The sequence below is a fragment of the Sitophilus oryzae genome, unplaced genomic scaffold (genome assembly GCF_002938485.1).
Source record: "Sitophilus oryzae breed Bouriz unplaced genomic scaffold, Soryzae_2.0 scaffold_1307_pilon_pilon, whole genome shotgun sequence".
NCBI lineage: Eukaryota > Metazoa > Arthropoda > Insecta > Coleoptera > Curculionidae > Sitophilus > Sitophilus oryzae.
Window position 1 is genome coordinate 1,870,728 of NW_022145957.1, and position 25,710 is coordinate 1,896,437.

Here is a 25,710-nt window from a genome sequence, read left to right on the forward strand (position 1 = left end):
ACAAATTTTTTTTTTCTAATAACTGATTTCAGCTAAACGAAAGTTGACCCAAAATTGCTAAAACATATAAATTCCAGTTGTATAAAAGTAAATTCCAGTTTTTCCAAGATTGCTCCCAGACATGGATATTTATAAAACCAAATCTAAAAGTATTACTATAGAGGAAAATGATAAAGCCCAATAATTTTTTCTATATTCAATTTCTAGATTATACTTTGAGTTGCAGAGAGTTAAGTGTACTTACATTAGAAATAATATTTTATATTTTTTACATTTTTCTTTTAATATCTCTTTTTATTTATCCTGTATAGATCCTGTTTTGTACCCTAAAGAAAGTTATTTGACAAACAGTATTTTTCTCATAATTTACATCTAGTATAAATATATTATATTACTGCGAAGGACATGAATATATCCCGTATATAGTGGCAACTCAACAAGTACTTAGTTAAATAGTAATATTTCTTAAGATTTACTTTAGTACTTGATCATTCTCTCATTTTAATTTATCTATATTAATGTTCTTTTCTAACTATTTATTATTTTCTTATGTTTACATGCATTTTAGAAGAGAAATTGTGAAAAACTAAATTTTGGACACTGTATAGTGTATCATAATATTTGTTCAGTACTTTTGCTTATTTTTGGCTTTATAGCTAAGAATATTAGACTTAACTGATAAAAATATATTACATTATATAATTAACTAAAACTTTTTATTTTACAAATTTTAATATACAAACTAGTTTAGTGTCAGTTACTGTCAAATGGTATAAAAAAGATAGTGATATACTCTTTTAGAAATTTAAAATATAAATAGTTATCAGCCCATAAAATATTTGGTGTTATTAAAAAAATAGTAAGTAGTTATATCAAATTTCAAATTTAATTGTTAGAATTATGAAATTATAATTAATTTTTTATTAACTTTAACGCATGTACGTTGTTAACTTAACAACCAAGAATGCGTGTTGTCTGAGAAATGTCTAATTATTATCGAACAAATTAAAGTGGCAGGAAATTTAAAGATTTATAAAATATACCTGTGATAAGCATTTTTGTTTATATAGAGGGTGTCAGAAAATAGTGCACCCAACTTCAAAGGGTGATTCTACAGATAAAAATAAAACAAAAAGTTCTTATGAACATTGCCCTAAGATGCTTGCCGAGGAAGTTACAGTCCTCGAGAGATTAAATAAAAATAATATATTTTCTTATAAACATTTGGTACTCATTACATATTTTAAGACCAAAACGAATGGCGATGGTGTAAAATCCCGTAAGTCCTGAAATGGTTACTTTCGATTAGGGAGAGGGTACCTACTACTGTTGATACTTTTTTATCATTATAGGAGATGCAGTAATTTCAACAAATGACATAAAAAGCTAGGATTTTCTTACGTAAGAACGTTTTATTTACCATTTTGAAGGCTATAACTTGCTCGGGAAGCACATTAGTTAGGGCATATGTTCCTAAGAATGTTTGGTTTTATTTTTTTTTGTAGAATTACCAACTGAAATAGGGTACACTATTTTTTGACACCCTGTATTGATTATATTCCACTGAAAAATAATACTAATACTATTGATCTTATTTTGGCTTATAATTAACCACCGACAGCTTGACAGTGTATTTAGATTGCCGCCCGACCAAAAGACCACCTCTCTGACGTCCCTTAATTTTTTCCCCACTTATATAGGGCTAGTCTTAAATAAGTGCATATATTTTAGGGGTAGTATATTTCGACCTCGGGAACACGTCTATGAGGTTTTTTTCGCAATAAAAAGATGTTGAAAATCGTGCATTTTTTTTTAATTTTTGTGTATATTTTAGAACTTTTTAGAACTAGCTGTTCACAGTAAATTTTCCCACGGTATAATCATCAGATTATCATGGTTACGGCTTTACTCTGTGGTTACGGCACTAAAAGGGATGCAAATGTAGAAAAAAATCCGGCGGCTTTCAAAATTTTTTATAAATAAATAATTTTTTTAACCCTCAACTGGGCGTGGTGGGGTCTAGCGGACCCCAAGCAATATTTAAACCTCTGTAAAATGTTTACGTTTAAGAATTAGGCCTCGCCGTGCCTAATTTACCTTTAAGGTAGGGTACCAATATGCAACTGTTAAAGGCGCACTTGATTTTATCAAGTTCTGTTCCTACCAGTGGGACGCTAATTTTGAGGAAGCATTAATTGAGTGGTTTGATGAACTTAAAAAGGCTTAAGTGAGATGAAGACCATCGAGACATTGATTTTTCTCCGAAGAGTAACCATAACTCCGATTCTGAATCTCTTACTTATAGAAGAGAGAAAATTGAATAATCAATACTAGAAAAGAAAGAGATGTGGTATATGGCAACCATATATGTCAATGAAGAAATGACAAAAAACAAAAATCTCATGAATCAAATGTGCACGATCCATGTGCGGCAAATGTAGATCCTATATTAGCATGAACTGTATTTGAAAAAGTTATGTACATTCAAGGTTTGCAGTTTTGTTGAAAATAATTTATGTTTATTACATTAGCTTCACATTTCAGTTGTTTGTACTTTTAATAATACGGTACAATCATAAAATATATATATGTTTTTAATTTTTATGGGTTTCTTAGCCAAGTTATATTTCTGTTGTCAAAAATTCCTAAAAAATGCGTTTTACTTTATTTTTGTGTCCCTTATTAATTTGTTGAAAATTAATGAAATTGTTTATTCACAAGTTTGAATATATTGTAAAAAGTGTTAAAATAACAAGCTTTTTATAAAATCTCTTCCTCATGTATTTTAAACTGAAAAAAAAAAATTGGGGTCCGTCGGACCCCAGCCCGCCATAAGCATTACAAAAATTCACCACGCCAGTTGAGGGTTTTAAATTGCATCATTTTTTTAAAAGCACTGAAAATATTTGCACTTATTTAAGACTCACCCTGTATATGTAATTGTAATGTAAATCATGTCATTCTTTAAGCGGATTCTGATATTTGAAAACTTTTTAACTTATAAATAAAAAAAATTATACCGCCCACACAGTACCAAAACTCTTAACTTTGGGCATGTGTAATTTAACTAATCGTTTTCAGTCTTCAGAAATATTAATCTTAGAACCAAGTAGGTATATAAAAACATATGAAAATATTTTAGTGGCAGGTGCATTAGATTTGAAAGATAGAAGATCAGTCGGGACCAAAATAAAGAAAGTTTTACAGAAAAGACTCCATTTTTTACAATGGTTACCAAAGTATTCAAAAAAAGATATATTGGCGGACTTTGTAGCAGGTATTACTGTAGGGATGACTATGATTCCCCAATCAGTAGCGTATGCTGGCTTAGCAGGTTTAAAACCTCAATATGGTAAGTAAAAATGTGGTAGTAAGTATTAAGCCTGTTATCATCATATTCAGCTTGATTCTTTCCCTAATTGCAGTGATGCTTCCTTATCATATTCTTCTTTCAATTGTGTAGTCTGCCTTTTCCGTAACGTCGTTGCGTAAACGTCGGATCTTCTATTCAACTTCATTACTTGGTTTAGAATTTACAATCTATATTTATATACCCTACAGGGTCCGGCAATAGTGTATTGGGCATCTGTTCTAGAATAAAGAATTTTGAGAATTTTGTTTAAGTGCATACCTAAAGTATTTGAGGAAAATATTTTAACTTCTATAGGGGGGTTTAAAAAAGAGCGAGTTGATCGGGATGATTTTTTTTAAACGGAACATCCTGTATATTCTTTTTTTAATAGATGGAGAGGTAAAAAACGAGCATTTTTTGTATTTAAAGTATTTTTTTTTTGTTTTGCAGATACGTGTAATATTATTTCATATTGCTCTTTCAATGGTAAAATTCTGCTAAAATGCTCTTTCAAAATGGTTGGATTGAAAACTTAGATATTAAGATTTAATGTTAGTTTTGTCATTAGGATTAAAATTTTAATTTTTCATGTAATATTTAATTGTTGCCATACGCTAAATAAAATAAATGGTAAAATACGAGAGAAAAATTTTGTTGTGATAAAAATGTAATGCGGCAAATGCCATATGAAATATAAAACCGCGAATGTTACCGCGCTTAACCGTTAAAAATTTTGAAATACTCTAAATACAAAAAAAAATATTTTTTAATTCTCCATCTATTTAAAAATCATAAAAATGATTTATGTTCCATTTAAAAAAAGGAAGAAAAATTATTTTATATTTTAGAAACTTTGGCGTGGATTTTTGAATGTTCTCTATGATTTACGATTACCATATTTATAGCAAAGTAAGAAGATACCATCCAAATTAAATACCTAATATAGTTTTTGATTTTAGGACAGTTCTTGTATTTTCAATATTTTTTTAAGAAAGTTTTTTTAAAGTTTTTTTTTAAGAAAATTTATTAATATCTCTGAAACTATCGAAATATCTTAGGATTATGTAAAATGATCTAAAATGAAGCCAAAAATGCAATAATATACAAGGTGTTCCATTTAAAGAAAACATCCCTATTCACTCACACTTTTTTGAGCCACCGTATAAAAGTTAAAATATTTTCCTGAAATACATCCTAGTACCTACATACTTTTGAGGTTTGGACATAAACAAAATTTCCAAGTTTTTTATTCTAGGAGCATATAGAAGAGAGCTATACAGATGCCCGACGCACTATTGCCGGACCGTGTATAATATACAAAGAAATTTTGTGTTTTATTTGGCCTTGCGGATTTGGCATGCAGACTTGTCCTCCTGATTTAGTGCGTGGACTTGGCCTACCGATAGTCTGTCGCTTAGATTTCTGTCCATTTAAATATTCTCGTTTGGGACAAATTCGACGTTTTATATCAATTTTTATACAGGGTTTTTCACCACATACGACACGGAATATTGTAGCTAAACGATTAGATTTTTACTAATTGTAAGTTTCGGGTTCGTTGAAGGACTATTAGAGCTACAATTTAAAAATATTTTTACAAGATACAGAGTGTCCCAAATAAATAAAAAATAACAAAGTTGTATTTTTTTTAAATGGAACACTCTGTATATTATTGCATTTTTAGTTTCTACGATTAAAATAAAGGTAAATTTGATTAAGGTTTATTACAGTTAAACCTTACCGTTTTTGAAATATTTTCAATTTTGTGAAATTGCAGTATAAATTTTAAGGCTTCATTTCTCCGAGGGTATCAAAGTTTTTAATACTAAATATTTACTAAAGTTTATTTATTGATCAGTTATTCTGTTGCAATAATAAAAATTTTACTACCTTATACAGAATGTTTAAATATTTATTTTAAATAATTATTAGCTTTAAACGGCAATAACTTGTTTAATTTAAATGGAACACCCTATATATTTTAGGAGAATCAGATGCACAATTTAATTGTCTATCAAATTGTATTATACCATTTTTTACCTATCTGTTCAAGTTTCCGTAGAAAATACATTTTCTTGTAATTTAGAATTCATTTATCAATACATATACCCATAGAACACTGACATTTTTTGATTATTTTTAAAGATGTACCAAATTTTTAAAGAGTACAGATGCTAATATTGTGGATATAGTTTGTTTATTTCATTAAAAAATAAAAAAAACTGTTTAAATATTTGTTAAAGAGGACCGATTAATATGATTCCAGTATTCAAACCACATTAATTGACTGTTTGCGTTGATTACTAATAATTGCTCCAAATACTAAAGAACTAAATTATGTATGTGTATTAGACAGTGTGGTAAAAAAACTAACACCTTAAAAATGATATTTCATTTTTTGACAAATGCTTATTTCTAATAGAGTCGTTCATTTTCATAACTTATTATTATATTGATTTCTGATTCAAATCCACATTTATTTAGAATAATTGATTAACGAACACAATTAAGTATGTAATTAATTAGTATTTCGGCGGAAATACTGGTGGTATATTTAATTAATGGTATACTCTTTTATAAAGATTTAAATAGTTTTCTTTTTGCATACAAATGGGCTAGTATATTATCGTTTTACTAAAAACGATAATATTACTAGCCTGTACATTTTGTACATTTGTTGTGTTAAAACCAATCTAAAATGTCAATATTCCATGGGTATATTGATAAATGAGGTCTAAATTATAAGTAAATGCATTTTCTACGAAAACTTGAACGGATAGGTAAAAAGTGGTATAATACAATTTGATAGACAATTACATTGTGCATCTGACTCTCATAAAATATACAGGGGGTTCCATTTAAATTAAACAAGTTATTGCCGTTTAAAGCTAGTAATTATTTAAAATACATTTTTAGACACTCTGTATAAGATAGTATAATTTTTATTATTGCAACAGAATAACTGATCAATAAATAAACTTCAGTAAATATTTAGTATTAAAAACTATGATACCCTCGGAGAAATGAAGCCTTAACATTTATACTGCAATTTCACAAAATTGAAAATATTTCAAAAACGGTAAGGTTTAAGTGTAATAAACCTTAATCAAATTTACCTTTATTTTAATCGTAGAAACTAAAAATGCAATAATATACAGGGGATCCATTTAAAAAAATACAACTTTGGTATTTTTTATTTATTTGGGACACTCTGTATCTTGTAAAAATATTTTTAAATTGTAGCTCTAATAGTCCTTCAACGAACCCAAAACTTACAATTTGTAAAAATCTAATCGTTTAGCTACAATACTCCGTGTCGTATGTGGTGAACAACCCTGTATACGGTTCATATCAAATAAACATTTTGGTACGTCATGGAGGGTGCGATTTTTAAATTTTCATTGACATTATCGGCGCCGGCGCCTTGCTGACTAAGTGGAATTTAAATTTGCCGCTAGGGATTCAGGTGGCAACTCTGCTGTAAAAAATGTCAAGTTGCCGCATTTATTTATTTATTTCCTGATATTGTCATCCGTTTTGACATTTAGTTTTTTATTATGCATTTAAAGCAGAAACGAACCATGTTGACATGAAAAATAAATCTTATTTTTACGTGAGGAATGTCCCCACGAGAGATGACACGTTTTTTGAAACACCCAGTATAAACTTTATCCCTCCTTCAAATTTTATCTGTTAGGGAATGTATTTTCGAAAATAATAATACACAATTTCCACATTAGATAGTAAGAAATGTATCTTCTTTATCTCCACTTAAAGAAGCTTTGTGCTAGATTTCATACTTCCAGACCAGAATATTAACCATTTTTTTATCAAAGCTTCTCCCCTAAGGCTTTTCAAAAATCGCCACTTAGTACTCAATAACGTCACATTAGGAACTTATTTTTCTCTATTTTTTTGTCGCAAAGAAACTGGCATGTTTCTGGGGTCGAAATATCCACCCCTGAAAATATTTGGTCTCATCTAAGAGTCACCTTGTCTTACACATATATTATTCACACTTTACAAATTTTACAATTTAGCTAATTAGTTTTTTTTTATTTTCAGGTCTGTACACTGCATTTATTGGATCATTTACATACATTTTCTTTGGGTCAGTAAAGGAAGTTTCAATTGGACCTACTAGTCTAATGGCGATACTTACGTTTTCTTACGTAAAGGAAAGCCCAATAGAATACGTTATTCTTTTAACATTCATAGCTGGATGCATTGAACTTGCTATGGGTTTATTTAAATTAGGTAATTGATATACAGATTGAATTTAAGGTTTTTGATAAGATTGAAAAAATTATAAGATTTCCATGTTACCTGACTTAAGACAATGCATCTTAAGTCAAGGGTTACTTTGAATGCGGTAGACAATGACTCAGTATTAAAACTAAAAGAATTTCGGACTTCCATTGTTTTTATTTATTTGCTGACACAACGTTTCGGTCAGAAGTATCACTGACCGTTATCAAGTGTAAACTTAACTAAATCCTAATTTAGAATAGCTGAACTGGAGCGTTTTATGAGTGGTTGCCATATTGTTGAAATTTCCATACTTTAATTGCTAAAGATGTTATTATTGTTAGAAACAAATACGGCCTCTTTAAATTTGCGCTTTTTCCAATGAGGTTCTTTGTGGACAACCCGGGCTTCCGACCATTTTGTGTTGTAGTCCACACATGATCTGCAATGCCCGACTTTATTGTTTCGCCACTTTGCGTATGTTTTTTATGTTCGTCAAGTCGAACATGTAGAGGACGTTTTGTCTCTCCATATACAACTCACCGCACTCGCGCGACTCACCGCACCACGTACCGCACGGTACGTGGTAGATGCACTCTCTTGCTTGGTTTGATGATTCCGGTTTTGTTTTTGTTAGGACGCTTCTTAAGGCCGATTTCCACTAGGCGCTCAAGTCACAGTACGCTCACTGTCCGCTCACGGTCAAAATTTATTATTCAATGTAATTTATACGGAGCATCCACATTTGCAAATCCGCTCACGGTACGCTCACGCTCTTTGACCGCGGAATTTCTCGGAGACAATATTTTGAACAGATCGAGACCTGACTGTCGGATGACTGGACGGCAGTGTGAATATAGTGCGATCAGGTGTCGGCCAAATTCTGTTCTGATTCTGCGTTTCGGGTAAATACTTTCTTCCCTGTGAATGTGTTTTTCAAATTGTCAATATAAAATGGACGAACAAATGACAGAGGCAGTGCGTGACAATGCAGAATTGTATTGAATTGTTGAACGCAAAAATTCGGAAAAATCAGAAACAGAAAAAGATCATTTAGATCTATTTTTTGATAGTATTAAGGCAACGGTGCGTAATTTTTCACCCGCCGATATTCACACGACTAAGTAGTAGTTAGAGTAGTGCCAGACTTAAAAACAATTTTAATATTATACTGCTTAGCTATTCGCTTGATTTTCGCCGATGTTCCTTTCTCATATCGAATCGTCAAGAAAGAGAGCTTCCTCCTCAGGTTGGAGCACCAATCAGTCAGACTTACAATTGGATATAATATTGTCTAGGTATTTTACAGAGTAACCATTCTGAAGCAAATCGGTTTTAAATTACTTAGTTCGTAATTCAGAGATTCTTGGTTACTGCATATGTCATAGAGCAATCTTTATATAATACAATGTACTCTATGTACAATGACCAAGTATGGAAATTTCAACAATATGGCAACCATTCATAAAACGCTCCCATGCAGGTATTCTTAGTGGTGAACCCAACTAATTCACGGATGAGTGTTCGGCTCTAGTATATAAGCTCAGTAGTTTTAGGATTTAGTTTAATTCACACTTGATAACGGTCAGTGATACTTCAGATCGAAACGTTGTGTAAGCAAATAAATAAAGACAATGGAAGTCCGAAATATTTTTAGTTTTAATTAAGTCAAAGGGTTAATCGTAATTAAAATACAGATTAGGTGCATAGATGGTACTAAGATTGTAGAAATTAGTAGCTTGTCATGTCCTGAGTTTTGCAACAAGACCAAGATCAAGACTGGACCCTGTAAGACCAAGGCCAAGACTACTATTAGACTGCAAGACCAAGACCAAGCGAGTCTTGGTCTTGCATTTGCTCATCACTATCTCTGACCTGTAGTAGTATACAATAAGTGAATGTGAATGCATTTTTTTAAATTTATAAAATACATTTTTCTGGATTATTAGTCTAATTCTGATCTAATCTTAATCTATTTATTTTAGGATTTCTAGTGGATTTTTTGTCTCCATGTCTTACTAGCGGTTTTACTTCGGCCACATCCATAATCATACTTGTTTCCCAGTTGAAAAATTTTTTGGGACTGAATATTAAGAGCCATGAGACACTTAGTACTATAATAGAAGTAATACAACGAATCTCTAGTTTAAAAATAGCCGATACCGTGTTAGGAGTTTTATGTGTGGTATTTTTACTTTCGTTTAAGGTAAGTAAGTGAAATGGAATTCTTGAAAAGAAATTATTTATTTAATTTTATTTTTTAATTTTATAATTTTAAATTCAAACTATACAGGGTGTCCTAGAAATAAGTGCAAGTGTTTTAAGGGGTTGTAGATCTGGCCAAATGAAACATATTTTCTCTTTACCATTTTTAAAATAAATTGATAATAACCATGTTATTTAACTTTGAAAATAAAGAAAATAATGCCAATATTTTGAGAGCCGCCGCCAGCAATCTCAATATCAGCAGGATCGGCTTGTTCGAAGCCAAGGGTTGATACATTGACTGAAAAAATTTAAAAACGATTTGGAAAATTCAGATTAACTAAAAACTAAAAAAAAATTACCTAACATTAGAAAACGGGACTCCAATAGATAGCAGATCGATATTAATTAGGTTAGAGCGTCGTTTTATGACAATTCAGGTTTTGAATGAAGCTTAAGTTTTTTATACAGGGTGGTCCGAACTGTATTCCGGAAACTTATGATAAGAATGTTTGATTAATGCTAAATAACTATGATTAAACAGATTAAATAAATTAAAAAACCAGAGTCGGAGTTGAAATTATTTTAAATAACAATTAAATAGTTTTTTATTGTTAAGGTATCCAAAACAAAAAAGAAGTATCAAGTGTGGCATATCATTGTACTCAGGAGACCACCGAAGTCTTTCAAAACTTGAAATAAAAATGCAGGTCCGTATTTAAAAAAATTAAGTTCGCTTCTGTATCTCACAAATTTTCAGCTAATTTGAAAATCTAAAACTACCATCAGATAGCCCTAATAAAGTGGTTATGAGAATGTGCAATTAGTTTTTTGATTTTCTAAAAAGTAACGACAGGAAAAAATAAAATTGATTTTCAAAAAAATCATTTTTTTTCAAAAAACTCAGCAATACTTAAAATTTATAAAAGTTTTTTGATGGCATCTTGGTGAACATTCCAAGGAGCAACTTTGCCCCAATTTAACCATCTTCGTATCTATTACGGTTTCCGAGATACCAATGCTCGTACCTCGAATTTGTAGCACCCTGTATATATAGTCACTTTGATATTTGCCGACGTTTCGTACAGAAATTTCCATCACCAGAATATTTTATGCAAAAAGAATAAAAAAAAATAAAAAATAAAAATTCAATACGGCATTTTATTGAGCATCAAATTGCGCAACTTTGCCTCCATTTAACCGATCCTGTTTCTCTTACGGTTTCCGAAATCCCAATGATGAGCGTCGAATTCGAGCCACCCTGTACATAATATAATTTAATTTAACTAAAGACATTGTCTATGAGTTTAACGGTTTCTCTGAATTTTTTTGATTATAGATTTATGGCACATTTGATGTTGCATCTCGAAAATATCACAAATTAAAAATATAAAATATTTACTCAACTCTTTAAACAACAGTGATTTCATAAAATTACTTGTATCTTAACACCTGATTTACTACAGTAGTATAAATCTCATGACGTCATAGTCCGTTTTGATAATCCTGTTGAATTTGGGTTTGATAATATCGTTTATCTACTTTACATAAAAATACTTAGTTAATTTACGCCTGATATACAGGTTGAGTCTTAAAGTGCAAATATTTTTACGGGTGGTATGTTATGACCTCAGAAATAATTATTATATAAATAATTCCCACCTAATAAATATGAGGTTTTTCTTGTATTTTTTAAAACTTTGTTGGATTTTTTTTTAGTTTTATGTTATAAAATACAATATCTTGATAATATGGTAACATAGTAGACTAAATTCCAAGAAAGAATACCTGGAAAAATCCGTGTTTCTGAGAATTTAGGCAATTTTTTTTAATTTTCAAAGTTTTCTCAAAGTTCTTTTTTGAACTTATTTGAAAAACTGTAAAGAGAAAATATGTTTCTATTATCGAGATCCACTAGCCCTGAAAATATTTGCACTTATTTAAGACTGATCCTGTATAATATATTTGTATGAAGTGAATATATTTTTAAATATTATTTTAAAATACGTATTGCATTAAAATAATCATATTTTGTGAACATCCTATACCACACAAAATACATGTTAATTTATTTTTTCATCGTATACAGGATGTTTCTCAAAAGTGGCTCACACCTCTAACTTTCTTATTTTTTTAGAAAAAAAAACGGGATTTGGTACGTTAGTAGATATATGACATAAATCAGGATTGAATGACGTATTCAATTGTTTTCCGTCACTTCCTGTTTCAGCGAAAATGACTACAACTTTTGATTTTTAAATGATACCCTCGGTATTTTTTTACTTTATTCGATATCGATAGAAAATGACACTCTGAATAGAATGGCATATCATATGTCAACTACTGTCATTACACATATGGTTTATTATAAATTGTAACATGCGGTTCATAACGACAATTTAACTGGAAATACCTAGTGTGTGGTACCAAATTATTCGTAAAAAAATGCTTTTTCCAAATATGCTAATGAGCCGCCTTCGTTCTTACGAGTTCTTATTAGTGGCGTTCCTTAAAATTTCCATGAAGGTTTTAAAAATATTCTTGAAATACAGTGTGATAAAAAAATTGTTGCACTAGCCGCTATTTCATTGCTTAGGCTAAGAATATTAAATAGTTCCAAGCATAATTTTTGCATATACATGGTTGTTCACCACATACGACACGGAGTATTGTAGCTACACGATTAGATTTTTACAAATTGTAAGTTTTGGGTTCGTTGAAGGACTATTAGAGCTACAATTTAAAAATATTTTTACAAGATACAGAGTGTCCCAAATAAATAAAAATTATCAAAGTTGTATTTTTTTAAATGGAACACCCTGTTACATCTTTAATTTCTATGACTAAAATAAAGGTAAATTTAATTAAGGTTTACCGCACTTTAATCTTATCATTTTTGAAATATTTTCAATTTTGTCAAAGTCAAAATTTTAAGACTTCATTTCTCCAAGGGTATCAACTGTTTTTAATACTAAATATTTACTGAAGTTTATTTATTGATCAGTTATTGTATTGCAATAATAAAAATCATACTACCTTATACAGAGTGTCTAAAATTTTATTTTAAATAATTACTAGCTTTAAACGGTAATAACTTGTTTAATTTAAATGGAACACCCTGTATATTGTATGAAAATCAGATGCACAATTCAGTCTATCAAATTGTATTATACCATTTTTTACCTATCTCTTCAAGTTTCCGTAGAAAATGCATTTTCTTGTTATGTAAAACTCATTTATCAATATACCCATGGAATACTGACATTTTAGATTATTTTTAAAGATGTACCAAATTTAATATTGTTGATATAGTTTGTTTATTTCATTAAGAAATAAAAAAACTGTTTAAATATTTGTTAGAGAGGACCAATTAATATGATTCCAGTATTCAAACTACATTAATTGACTGTTTGCGTTGATTAATAATAATTGCTCCAAATACTAAAAAAATGAATTTTGTATCTGTATTAGACAGTGTGGTAAAAAGTAACACTTTAAAAAGGATATTTCATTTTTTGACAAATGCTTATTTATAACAATAGATACATTCATTTTCATAACATATTATTATATTGATTTCTGATTCAAACCCACATTTATTCAGAATAATTTATTAACGAACATAATTAAGTATGTAATTAATTAGTATTTGGGCAGAAATAATGGTGGTATATTTAATTAATGATATACTCTTTTATAAAGATTTAAATAGTTTTCTTTTTGCATACAAATGGGCTAGTAATATTATAATTTTGCTAAAAACGATAATATTATAAGCCTGTACATTTTGTACATTTGTTGCTTTAAAAACAATCTAAAATGTCAATATTCCATGGGTATATTGATAAATGAGGTCTAAATTATAAAAAAATGCATTTTCTACGAAAATTTGAAGGAATAGGTAAAAAATCGTATAATACAATTTGATAGACAATTAAATTGTGCCTTTTATTCTCCTAAAATATCCAGGGCGTTACATTTAAATCAAACAAGTTATTGCCGTTTAAAGCTAGCAATAATTTAAAATAAATTTTCAGACACTCTGTATGAGGTAGTATTATTTTTATTATTGCAACCCAATAACTGATCAGTAAATAGACTTCAGTAAATATTTAGTATTAAAAACTTTGATACCCTTGAAGAAATGAAGCCTTCAAAAAATTTTACTGCAATTTCACAAAATTAAAAATATTTCAAAAACGGTAAGGTTTAAGTGTAATAAACCTTAATCAAATTTACCTTTATTTTAATCGTAGAAACTAAAAATGTAATAATATATAGAGTGTTCCATTTAAAAAAATACAACTTTGATATTTTTTATTTATTTGGGACACTCTGTATCTTGTAAAAATATTTTTAAATTTTACCTCTAATAGTCTTTCAACCAACCCAAAACTTACAATTTGTAAAAATCTAATCATTTAGCTACAATACTCCGTGTCGTATGTGGTGAACAACCCTGTATACATAGAGCTTAAAATATGCAACTCTATTTTGTCATTCATTATAATATTCCTGCCCTAATAATTGTTTTTTTTACATTTTTTTATCAGTTTTAGACTTTTTTACAAATTCTGTATCTTAGATAAATAAAAATCTATAGCATATAGAGGGTGAGGTTTATATAAGAGACAATATAAATCTATATAATTGAGGGATCGCTTCTGATCGTCCCTGGCGAAGACTGCCAGTATTATATCCACATAATATATAAATCCTCTAAATATTTTTAGGAGTAGTATATTTCAATCCCAGAAGTCTATGAGGTTTTTTTCGCGTAAATTTTTAAAATTTTGATTTTTTTGAAAAATATTTTGGAAATTTTGTAGTTTTTAGTTAAAAAAACATTTCTTCATTATATGGCAACATAGGTAGTATATTAAATTTACAAGAAAGAAAACCCAGAAAAGAATCGGTGGTTCTCAAAATTTAAGGAAAAAATATTTTTTTTTTAATTTTCAAAGTAAAATAACTCAGTTAATTATTTTGGACTGATTTGGAACAATGTAAAAAGAAAATAAAAATATGTTTCTTTTTATCGAGATCTACCGGCCCTGAAAATATTTATTCTAATCTACCAGCTCTGCACTTATTGTATTGCTGTATAATAAAGTAAGATGGTGTAGGAGTTAGATAGCCTTTTCTATGCGATATTTTTGATCTAATTCGTTTTGGAAACTTAAAATCTACACTAAAACTTTGCTGTATTATAACTGGTAAAAAATAAACATTTATTTTTTTCATTATTTTTAGCAAATAACAAAAATTCGATGTAAAACAGAAGAAACAAAGAAACTGTTGTGGTTCTTATCAATTTCGAAAAATGCTCTTGTAGTATTAATTTCTTCTATTATATCATTTATTTGGTTTCAATGGAAAGGACAAACTCCTTTTAAATTAACAGGTATGTGCAAAAGGCGTATTTTTGAATTATTTGTATCAGTCGACTATTCGAGTTCTTCCTTCTGGCAGATTATATACTCTATATTCTTATAGATAGTTATATCTGGAAAAATGTACTTAGCCTTCTAAAAAGTATTGGTTTTATTCTTAAAATATTTTCATATTCATTAAGTCCATAATAACTTTATATTTGTGTAAAAATAACTGCAACAACTAACTGAAAAAAAATATGGAGGTTATTGCTTTTACATAATGTGGATTTTTTTTATAAATTTTTGGATTGGCGGGGAAGTTCAATCTGAATCAGGCAAAAAAAGGTAAGGAGTGTAACGTAAAAGAAAGGTCGATTGCAGTTCTAATGGAACTACTAATAGTCTAAGAGCTAGCAACGTTTTCGAGAAAGTATTTTAAGACGTCTGGCTCTTTGATATATCTTTTACTGTGCTCTCTGGAACAGCATGCAGCCCGTCTGGCTGCCGATACCCGTTGCGTTCACTACTGCGCATCGGAGGAAGATCCTATATTTTTTATTAATTTAGTCCTATAAATTCTAGTATTGAATATAAATCGAACATGTCTCCATAGCGCAGTGCGTAGAGTTTCCGACCACGAACCGATGATTCAGAGTTCGAATCCGGGCCAGGTCAAACACTTTTTTATTTTAGTTTATATTCTGATAGTATAGTATTAAATAATTTTGGTAATTAGATAAAAACAAATATTTAATACTTTACTATCAGAATATAAACGAAAATAAAATAAAAAGGCTTTGCCCAGACCCGGATTCGAACTCTGAATCATCGGATCGGGGTCGGAAACTCTACGCACTGCGCTATGGAGACATGTTCGATTTATATTCAATACTGGAATTTAAAGGACTAATAAAAATATAGGATCTTCTTCCAATGCGCAGTAGGAAACGCAACGTTTACCGACGGCCAGACGGGCCGCATGCTGTTCTAGAGAGCATGGTAAAAGGTATATCAAAGAGCCAGACGTCTTAAAATACTTGTTTTTCCGACGTTGCTAGCTCACATTCTATAATAATGAATTTATTTTTTCCTTGCTAAGTGCTCTATGTCAAAATTTATTGTATCATTTTTAGTTTATTCGAAACTAAAAACTATCTCTCCCTCTACTGCCCTCTAATCAAATTTAACCAAATCAATTAATAAAAAATAATCCCATATGAGGCGGATTTACATCTTTATATATTATTCATTTACACTAGTGACCAATCCATTGTTCAAAATCCTAAACTAAAACCCTTTTTGATGAAATTTTTAGGAGATGTTCCTAGTGGTTTACCAGACTTCAGTTTTCCACCAACTACGGCTAAAGTGAATAATGAAACCGTCTCTTTAGTAGATATGGTTACTGGTCTTGGATCAGGTATAATAGTGGTTCCCTTAGTTGCTGTATTAGCTAATGTAGCTATAGCAAAGGCCTACAGTAAGTAGAACAATGAAAATTGTATGTTTATAATTTGTAACTGAAATCTGATATAGTAAAGAACATATTACATTAACATTTAATTAGCAGGTTAATTAACATTGCTATATATCTGATTTTCAACAGACATTCATATTGACATATGATACGTCAAGATAAAATAATTTCTTGTCTTGCCATTGTTACAAAAAAACAATACCTCTACAGGTATTGTACATCTGCAGCTCCTATAATAAAAAAGTTAGGAATTTTATCTAATGTTTAAGCTATCCTGTGTTCAATTGAGGCCTCTAACCGTTGAATCAAATGTTGAATCGAACAAACGTATATATACCCATACTGTTTTACCAAAAAAGCCCTATGGGTATTTGCCACTGTAAGAAGATATTCAAAATAAAATAATTATTGTTTGTAAACACTGCTGGCGTTAATCCAACAGAAACTAATTGTCAGCAGTGGTTTACTAATAAACAAATTTGCCTAACGGACAAAAAATCCTGAACGTTTCGAAAAGTATATCTCTTTCCGTTGTCGGAAGCAAAAAAAATACAAAGAACAAAGAAAAAAACAATTTAAAATAATTAAATGCAACTATTCGAGAACACTTTAGCTTTTTTAAAAGAGATACTTCTACAAAAACCGTTGACGTTCTGTTAAAATGACATTATATCAAGTTAAACTTCAAAATTAACAATTACGACTTGATAACAATTGCTTTATAAGGTAAAACCAAAAAGCTTCAAACTTTCTGTATGATTATTTTTATATTGTTTTTAATTTTTAGGTATGTTATGTTTCTTTAAAAAATAAATAGATTATTTATGTAACCTTTTTTTTCCGTTAGGAAAATTGGTTTATTAGTAAGGCACTGCTGACAGTTAGTTTCCGTTGGATTAACGCAGCAGTGTTTACAAAAAACAACTATTTCATTTTGTAGATTTTCTTACCGTGGCGAATACCCATAGGACTTTTTTGGAGAGATAAATCCACTACAGTGGACAAGGGACCGTTATTTTCGATTTGCCTAAGAATTCCCCTGACGCGTTGCATCATCCTTTGGACAGCTTCGGCGTCGATTTCTCTAATTTTTCTGAATATACGGCGTCGTAATTGTTCTTCGTTTTGTGCTTCCCACCCGTTATTGTAGACTTTCCGACTCAATGTCGTCAATGAGTCAATTCAATATTGCCCAGAACTCTTCGATTGGGCGAGCCTGAGGTAGGTTAGGGGGATTGTCTACTTTCAAAATTGATATTGTTCGCTTCATACCAGTCCCTTGTGATTCTCGCGTAATGGCATGAAGCGAGATCCGGCCAAAATATTATTTCGTCATCCACATGATGCCTTCTCTTATTTGGTTCAAAATCCGCGGCCGACCGGATTTAGGCAATTTACACATGGTATCCCTTCTTCACATTCTTTGATTGTGCGATAAATTGTCGATTTGCTAATGTTTTGATAAATGACGACAATATCTCGTTTCGCCATTCGCCCAACAAGATTATAAACTCCTCGACGAGATCAATTTTATAAGACATTTTAAGAAGCAGAACCCAAAATCTTTTGCTTTGTTTATTGAAGTGACATGACTGATGACATTTAATTACCATGCCTATTTCATTAAATGCATTGTATTACTTAGCCAAACCAGATGAAAATTTTCCCAAAACTTTAGGACCATACGTTACATTCTCATTCTCCTCCTAATCACATCTTTTGCTTTTCTGTTAAAACGCAATCCAAAGACAGTTGCGTTGTTTTGAAGACAGTTCTGAAATGACAGTAACTTTCAGATTATAAATGTATACTTCCATTTTTTATATAGGCATTTAAATGCTTTAAAACATCAGCTGTTCAATTTTCATACTAGACCAAAAACATATAGATTTTAGAGCTCTAAATGCAATTTTGAAAAGGAAAGCAAAAAATAATGTAGTATTAATAATAATAATTTGATAAATATTTTAAGGTTTCGACACAGTCGTCGATGCTTCCCAAGAGATGATATCCTTGGGACTTGCCAATATTTTTGGATCATTTGTTAAGGCTATGCCAAGTTGTGGCGCTTTCACAAGATCGTCAGTGGCCAGTAGTAGTGGTGTAGTTACACCTTTGCAAGGATTATATTCAGGTAATTTATTTTAGAATTTACACAGACAGTATTATGAACTCGTACCGACCTTAGTCATACAACAAAATCTGTGTAATTTGTTTTCCCATATTTTGAAAGACGGAAACCGTTAGTCAAATTTTAATAAATTAAAAAAGAACCGTTACTCGTAGCGATTTTTACCAAGAGACCTTTTTTACGTAAAAAAATGTATATTTTTTCACTCAGTAGTTTTATACAGGTACGGACGAAAAGTTATTATTCTCCAAAACAGTTAAACACATGTAGGTGGCGCCCCTTAGAAAAAGGAGCCATATTGACACCAAAATCAAATTTTTCATGCCAAAAAACTCGCAGACACCAATTTTTATCCATATATTGACGTTACTTCAGAAATTATTTGGAAAAAATCGAAATAAAAAGGAAACTTCTATACCCTGTATCAGACCTGTATCTCCGAAACTAAGCATTTTAAGACATACATTTATAGGAACTTTTTTACCTATTTTTATCTGCAAATTACCGAAGTTTCCGAAATACAGTTCAGACTACCCTGTGTACTGGTGGAACAACTCCTCCTTCTATATTAACAGTTTAAACCTTTGAACCTCCGTATTTGCCAGATTTAGATCCCAAGGTCTTTTTATTATTTGGGCAGGATGATGACCTGAAATCGTCTTTGAAGAGAAGTATGTGACTTAGCAAAGAGATTACGTAAAAAAATAAAAATTAACTTAAAAAAAAAGATTTTGTATTATTGTGAGGTCGGTACCTACTTTTAAATATATTTTTTTTAATTAATAATTTTAATTATAAATTTATTTATTTAATTTTTTAAATATTAATTTTTAAAGATTACTAACCATAAAAAGTTATTTTTAGGCAGTGTCATAATATTGGCCCTAAGTTTTTTGGCACCATCCTTTTATTATATTCCAAAGTCAACCTTAGCAGCTGTACTAATTGTAGCGGCGAGTAGTTTAGTAGACTTCGAAATATTTGTTACATTATGGAGATGTAAAAGTGTGTAATAGTCACTTGGTTGAAATTTTATAATCTAAGCTATAATTTTTTAGAAATCGACTTTTTTATGACCTTGTCAACGTTTGCTTTAGGAATATTAGTTAGCGTGGAAATTAGTATTGTTATTGGTGCAGTTTTTAATGCGTTGACTTTGTTAAAAATTTGGACGAGACCTAGAATCCTTATCGATATTAGAACGGTAAGATATATTATGTATTTTTGTTCTTATACTAGCTAAATATAATATGATTAAAAAGTTTTATGATAAGTATGGCTTATTCATGACAGAAAGACAACTCTAACTGTCAAAGTCAAATCACACTTAATCATAAAACTTTTTGATCACACGATACATGTTTTTTCTGACCAGGCTAAGCTTGATTGTTCGTTCAAATAATTAGCTTTAAAATTGTTTGGCCTCCTTAAATAAAATATTAGATTTTATTTAAGGAGTTTTTTTTGTTCCATTTTACTTTGACGGCGTCTAAACCACAGCTTATTCCCATCCAGCCTGCCGACTTACGATCATCTGCAAGAAAATCTGCGAAGTTATTCGCCTATTTTACAAGATACAGCATATATACAAGAGTAGGAGAAGCAGGTGACACGTGGACTTTGTTATTTTTTAGTTTGCGATTAGTTGTAGGTTATGCCACTAGGGTTTCAGCCGTAAGATATTATATTCCTGCTTGACTTTATTTGCCTGCACATTTAATAAGCCATCAAAGTATCTTCTCCAGGCTAATAGATCTGGATAAAAAAATATATTTTCTTTTTGGCGTTTTTCCATGATGTCCATATTGCCGTTGGCCATTGAGCCTCCGAAAATTGGAAAAACAAATGTTGGTTAAAGTTTAGAGCCATTGGATTTTTTTACATTTATTCCTTCTTCTAAATTTATTCTATTACCTAATATACATATTTTTTCCTGAAATGAAAAATTATTTTCTAATTTTTTTTTGAAAAACACAAAATTTACAATTGTTTTTTCACAAAAAAATATCATAAATGTAAACACCTAACGGTATTTTTTTCCAATAACAAGGGGCCGCCTTCTCCCGGAAACATTGCGACCTGTGAGGCCTATTGTGTTTGTCCCCTTCCTTTTTTTTGTGAGTTGGGGAAAAATCTTACATAAGACACCTTCAATACCAGTCGTGTGTGATATTTGGTATTGTCGGATTCTTACCGACTAAAAAAACCCTCCTTCCCTTGTTTTGCCATCAATGCACCGGTAACCGCTCTCGCATTTCTTCAGTGCATTAGGCTGTCTAAAGAAGATGTTCTTTTTCTTTAGTCTCAATTATGTCTCTGACCGTCCTATATGCACTTTCCCATGATTCTATGCCCTTAGTTAAACTTTCCATCATATTACAGCTATATATTAAATGTAAGTCCTGTAAGTATTTGGAATCGATATCTTTGTTGACTCCACCGGGAACAGTCGTACAGGGTATGTTCAACGTCATCTACTGCGCCGCAGTATTTGGAAAGATCAGTATTGGACCTTTTCCGTTGAAAGAGATACTGTCTAAAACACCCGTGTCCTGAAAGTGCTTGAGTCAAAAAGTAGTTCACTTCACCCTTTGAGTTCATCTACGTCTCAATGTCTGGGATAAGCTTGTGCGTCCAGCGTCCGTATTTTCCGTTGTCCCATTTTGCTGCCAGCGTCTCATTTGGTTCTTTCGGGCTTCTTCTTTTGCAATACCCTCATAAACTTCAAGCCTTTCTGTTATTTGCAGTTCTATGGGGGGCATTTTCGATATTACATTTACGGCTTTTCTAGATATTGAACGATACGCACATGCAACTCGGATGCATGCAGTTCTCTGAATTCTACCTAGCTTTTGTACTATACTTTTGTTTTCCGTCACCTTGTGCCACGCTGGAGCCGCATATAGAATTTGTGAGTGCATCACACCCATGAGAACTCGCCTCTAGATGATCTTGGGATATTTGGTAAAAGTCGAGTTAATAAACGTGTGGTGTTCTCGACCTTTTCTTTGGGTTTGTCCCCTTCTATATATGTCGGCACCCATTCTCCTATCTCTATATCCTGCACCAACTTATGCAGGTCCTTGATAGGATAGGAGCATATGACTTCGGTTCTAGCCTAACTGTCCCAAATAAAAAGTGTCGCTTGCGATCCAGAGCCTCGCAGTGACATATTATGTGCTCCACTGTTTCAGGCTCTTTATCACAGAGTCTGCAGCAAAAACTTCCTTAGATGGGCAGGTTGAGCTTGTTCAGGTAACACTTGACAGCCGCACTACGGGCCATACATTTGGGTATTCCCAGTAGGGTATGCCTAGCTAGCTCATCAGTTTTTTCGTTGCCTTGGATGCCGCTGTGTCCCGACACCCAGAATAATTTAATTCTGTTCCTTCGTGCCAGAGCTCCCAGTTCGCCTAGGCATTCCCAGACGAGTCTCGACGATACCTTTCGGCTTATAAGCGCCCCAAGTGCCGCCTGACTATCTGAACATATATTGATGAGCTTACCTGAATAAGCTCTTCTGTTGTTTTTTCTTTGCCTGGAATATGGTTGAGTATTTATCCGGCTCAAGTTTTGTTTAGCCGAAATCAGTAACATAGAGTATCGGTTTATAGGATGATTCTATACAAGAAAACTAGCACTACATAATTTGATTTTTGCTGCGGAAATTCTTTGTTTTGGAGAAAACTCGAATTTTTAATTTTTGTATTATTAACTAAAATTTAAAACTTTACGGTGTTTTTAATAGTTTTTTTCATTATTAGAATGACGTAAAAACATTTAATATAACGATGTGAACTAATTTTTATTCGAAAATATATTTTTATCGCAATAATTTTCATTGATTTTTTCGGGCTTAGAAGTGCTGAAATGTGATAGGAAGATAAAAATTACATATTTCTATATAACTTTTTTCGCGGAAATTTATCATAAGGGCGGTGTAATGGAAAATTGGAAAATCTTCAATATTTCGAAGTTTTCCATAGTTCTCAACTTTTTTATACACTTTCGGTTTGGTTTTATTTGGTTTGGTTTGGTTGTTTTTATTGGGTTTGGTTGTAATTGGTTTGGTTGTAGTGGGTTTAGTTGGTTTGGTTTGATTTGGTTGTTTTTTTAGGGTTTGGTTTGGTTTAGTTGTCGTTTTTATGCTTTATTGGCAATTTTTTTTAAAATTCCGCATTTATTGACCATATCGATATTAAAGTTGATAAGAATAGATATTATTCATTGATCTGTGTCAAAGGTCGGGAAGAAGATCACTGCATAGTTGTGAAACAACGTATTTCCGCGGATTTTCATTTTTGTATCGGTGCTTAAAAATAAGTCTACAATATAAAATAATATTCATTTTTTATATATCTCATTTCGTTACTTCTAAACCGTATTCAAAAAATGGCAACAGCGCATTTCCGCGGAATTTCATTTTCGTATTAAGCCGGAGTCTCATGCATCCGAAATCCGATGGTACGACATCCGAAATTTGAAGTTATCGTGTGAAATAAAAAAAGCCTGTCACATACATCCGAAAGTTCGTTCCGAAATTTGACAGTTTTGGCATTTAGACTTGTAATTACTATGTATTATTATTATGTATTATTCCATGTATTATTGGAGAAACACTTATAAAAATAACTTCCTCGCCAAATATCCCGAAATTGCCCACTTCCCACTAAACTTGATTTTAAAAACCAATGTTTTCAAAAAAAGTGAGGTTAAAAAACACACGATATCGTACAAAAGTTAAACAAAATTTAACTTTATACGACGTCGGACGATTAGTTAAAAATATCGGATAAAAATTGGTGTCAAAATATTTCGACCAATAGGAGCACCGTCGGATCGTCGTGTCATCGGATTTCGGATGCATGAGACTCCGGCTTTAAGCTTGATTTTCATGCATCCGTTGTCCGACGATACGTTGATACGATATTAATTTTATTGGTAGAATTTAAAGACTTTGATTGGTTAGAAAATAACGCAGTTTTTAAATTTATTGCATTTTCATGCCTCCGTTTATCGGATATATGTACGTTGGTGTTATCTTTTTTTTTTAAATTTTCGTTTCCATAACGATTTTCCTATTTTACTTATATTATTATTAAGGTTAGATTAAATTTGTCAAAAAAGTGTCAAAACGTCCGTTATCGTATGAACGGGTCGGTTGACGGGCTGAAGTAAAATATTTACGGCTGAAAAGTGGCGCGAAAACGTTATGACCAATCAGAGCACCGTCGGACCATCGGCATCGTATCAACGTATAACGGATGTATGAAAATCAAGCTTTAGTAGTTACCCTTGTAGTTACAAAGACGTCTAAAATATGAAATAACATTAATTTTTCATGTATGTCATTTCGTTATTTTTAAACCGCATTCAAAAAATGATGACGCATTTCCGCGGCAAAATTTTTTTAGTAATATATACTCCCTGAGGTACCCAAATGACAATTTTTTTTAATTTTTTGACAGATTTCGGCTAAATGAAACTTGACCCATTTATCCAAGGAAAATGATAAGCTAGATGATTGGTTTTTCTACAAATACTCCTCTTCCTTAAACGGTCTTTGACCCGTTTGTATACCAGGTTAGTCCGTCCTGAAAGAATGTTGTATCTGTTTACATTCCTCGGTACATTTTATTTCCCTCGAATTGTTTGTGGTAGTGATAAAGAGGGGTCATTAACTCCAAATGAGATCTGACCAAGATCTCATTTGGAGTTAAGGTCCCCCGATAGAATCCCCCATCTTTAAGTGTCCTGTTTGCAGCACAAGCAAGTTTTTGCACCTTGCTGAGGCTGAGCATTGTTGTTTGTGCACCTTAGGCCACCATACCAAGGATGCATATGTTACTGAAGGCCTCACTACCCCAGTGTACAGCCAGTGCACCATTTGTGGTCAGAGGCCCCAGATTTTTCCATGAAGTCGTCTGACTACCGCTAGTGTAGTCACCACCCTCCTTGTGATATTTTCCAACTGTTGGTTTCAGGTCAGTTTGGTATCTAGCCTAAAGATATTTGAACTTGATTAAGACTCACTCTTATTGCTAAACTCGTTAATTGACATTTAAGGCGTTGCATAATAAGAATGTTTTTATTTTCATTTTAGAATGAGCAAAAATTAAATTACATCTACGTCAAACCGGAAGTTGGTTTATTTTATCCAGCTGCTGATTATTTATCGGAAATTATCAAGAAAGCTCATAATAAAAGCCCATACTTGCCGATTGTTCTCGATTGTTCAGGAATATTAGAAATTGACTACTCAGCAGCAAAGGTAAATAGGCTCGAGTATATTATGTAATCAACGTTTTCACCGTTTTTTAAATAATAATTCTAAAACTATTTTTTAGAGTGTAGAACTGCTGGTTAAAACGTATAGTAAGAAGCAAATACAACTTATATTGTTCAATTTAAACGACAAAGTTACAAAAACATTAAGCACTATAATGGACACAAGCAAATTACAATTATGTAGGGATGTCGATGTCAATAATGTAAATATTAATATACCTACAGTGGATACCATTGAAGAAAACCCTTTAATAAATGGTGACAGTGACAGAAGATATTCCGAGAAGAAAGAAGATATTCGGAAGGGTTCTTTATGTGATTTAGAATAATTTTTTATAGATATTATGTGTTAATGTATAATTATGGATATTTATAATAAAATTATATTTACAATTATTACGTAACAATAACGTAACTTATTATTTTATATATTATATAAGATCTACGACTGTAAATAATGTAACAACTATGTTCTATCACAGTTTATTCATTACCTAAACCTAGCTGTCCAACTTCGCTTGTTAAACCCCTTACCGCCCCATACTCACTATGCGCTGATGTCACGCATAGTGAGCATGATGCGATTTGTTTGGAGATTCGCCCATTGTGTTTGCTACATTTCTATTCATGGTTC

At 31.4% G+C, this 25,710-nt stretch overlaps 1 protein-coding gene across 1 annotated transcript; it reads left to right on the top strand.

Moving 5' to 3' along the window:
• Positions 1-722: 722 nt before the first annotated feature.
• Positions 723-25,470, top strand: LOC115874927 (sodium-independent sulfate anion transporter-like). The gene is made up of 11 exons (XM_030890226.1): positions 723-859; positions 3,143-3,352; positions 7,418-7,609; positions 9,586-9,806; positions 15,059-15,209; positions 16,496-16,660; positions 18,630-18,791; positions 19,653-19,793; positions 19,847-19,992; positions 24,892-25,059; positions 25,136-25,470. Coding segments are annotated over exons 1-11 (1,827 nt in total). The 5' UTR covers positions 723-858; the 3' UTR covers positions 25,406-25,470.
• The last annotated feature ends 240 nt before the right edge of the window (positions 25,471-25,710 follow it).

Excerpts from the sequence above, each read along its gene's own strand:
- LOC115874927 (XM_030890226.1), top strand. Across the intron at positions 3,353-7,417 it reads AGGTTTAAAACCTCAATATG|GTCTGTACACTGCATTTATT; the intron begins GTAAGTAAAAAT and ends TTTTATTTTCAG. Across the intron at positions 9,807-15,058 it reads TATTTTTACTTTCGTTTAAG|CAAATAACAAAAATTCGATG; the intron begins GTAAGTAAGTGA and ends CATTATTTTTAG.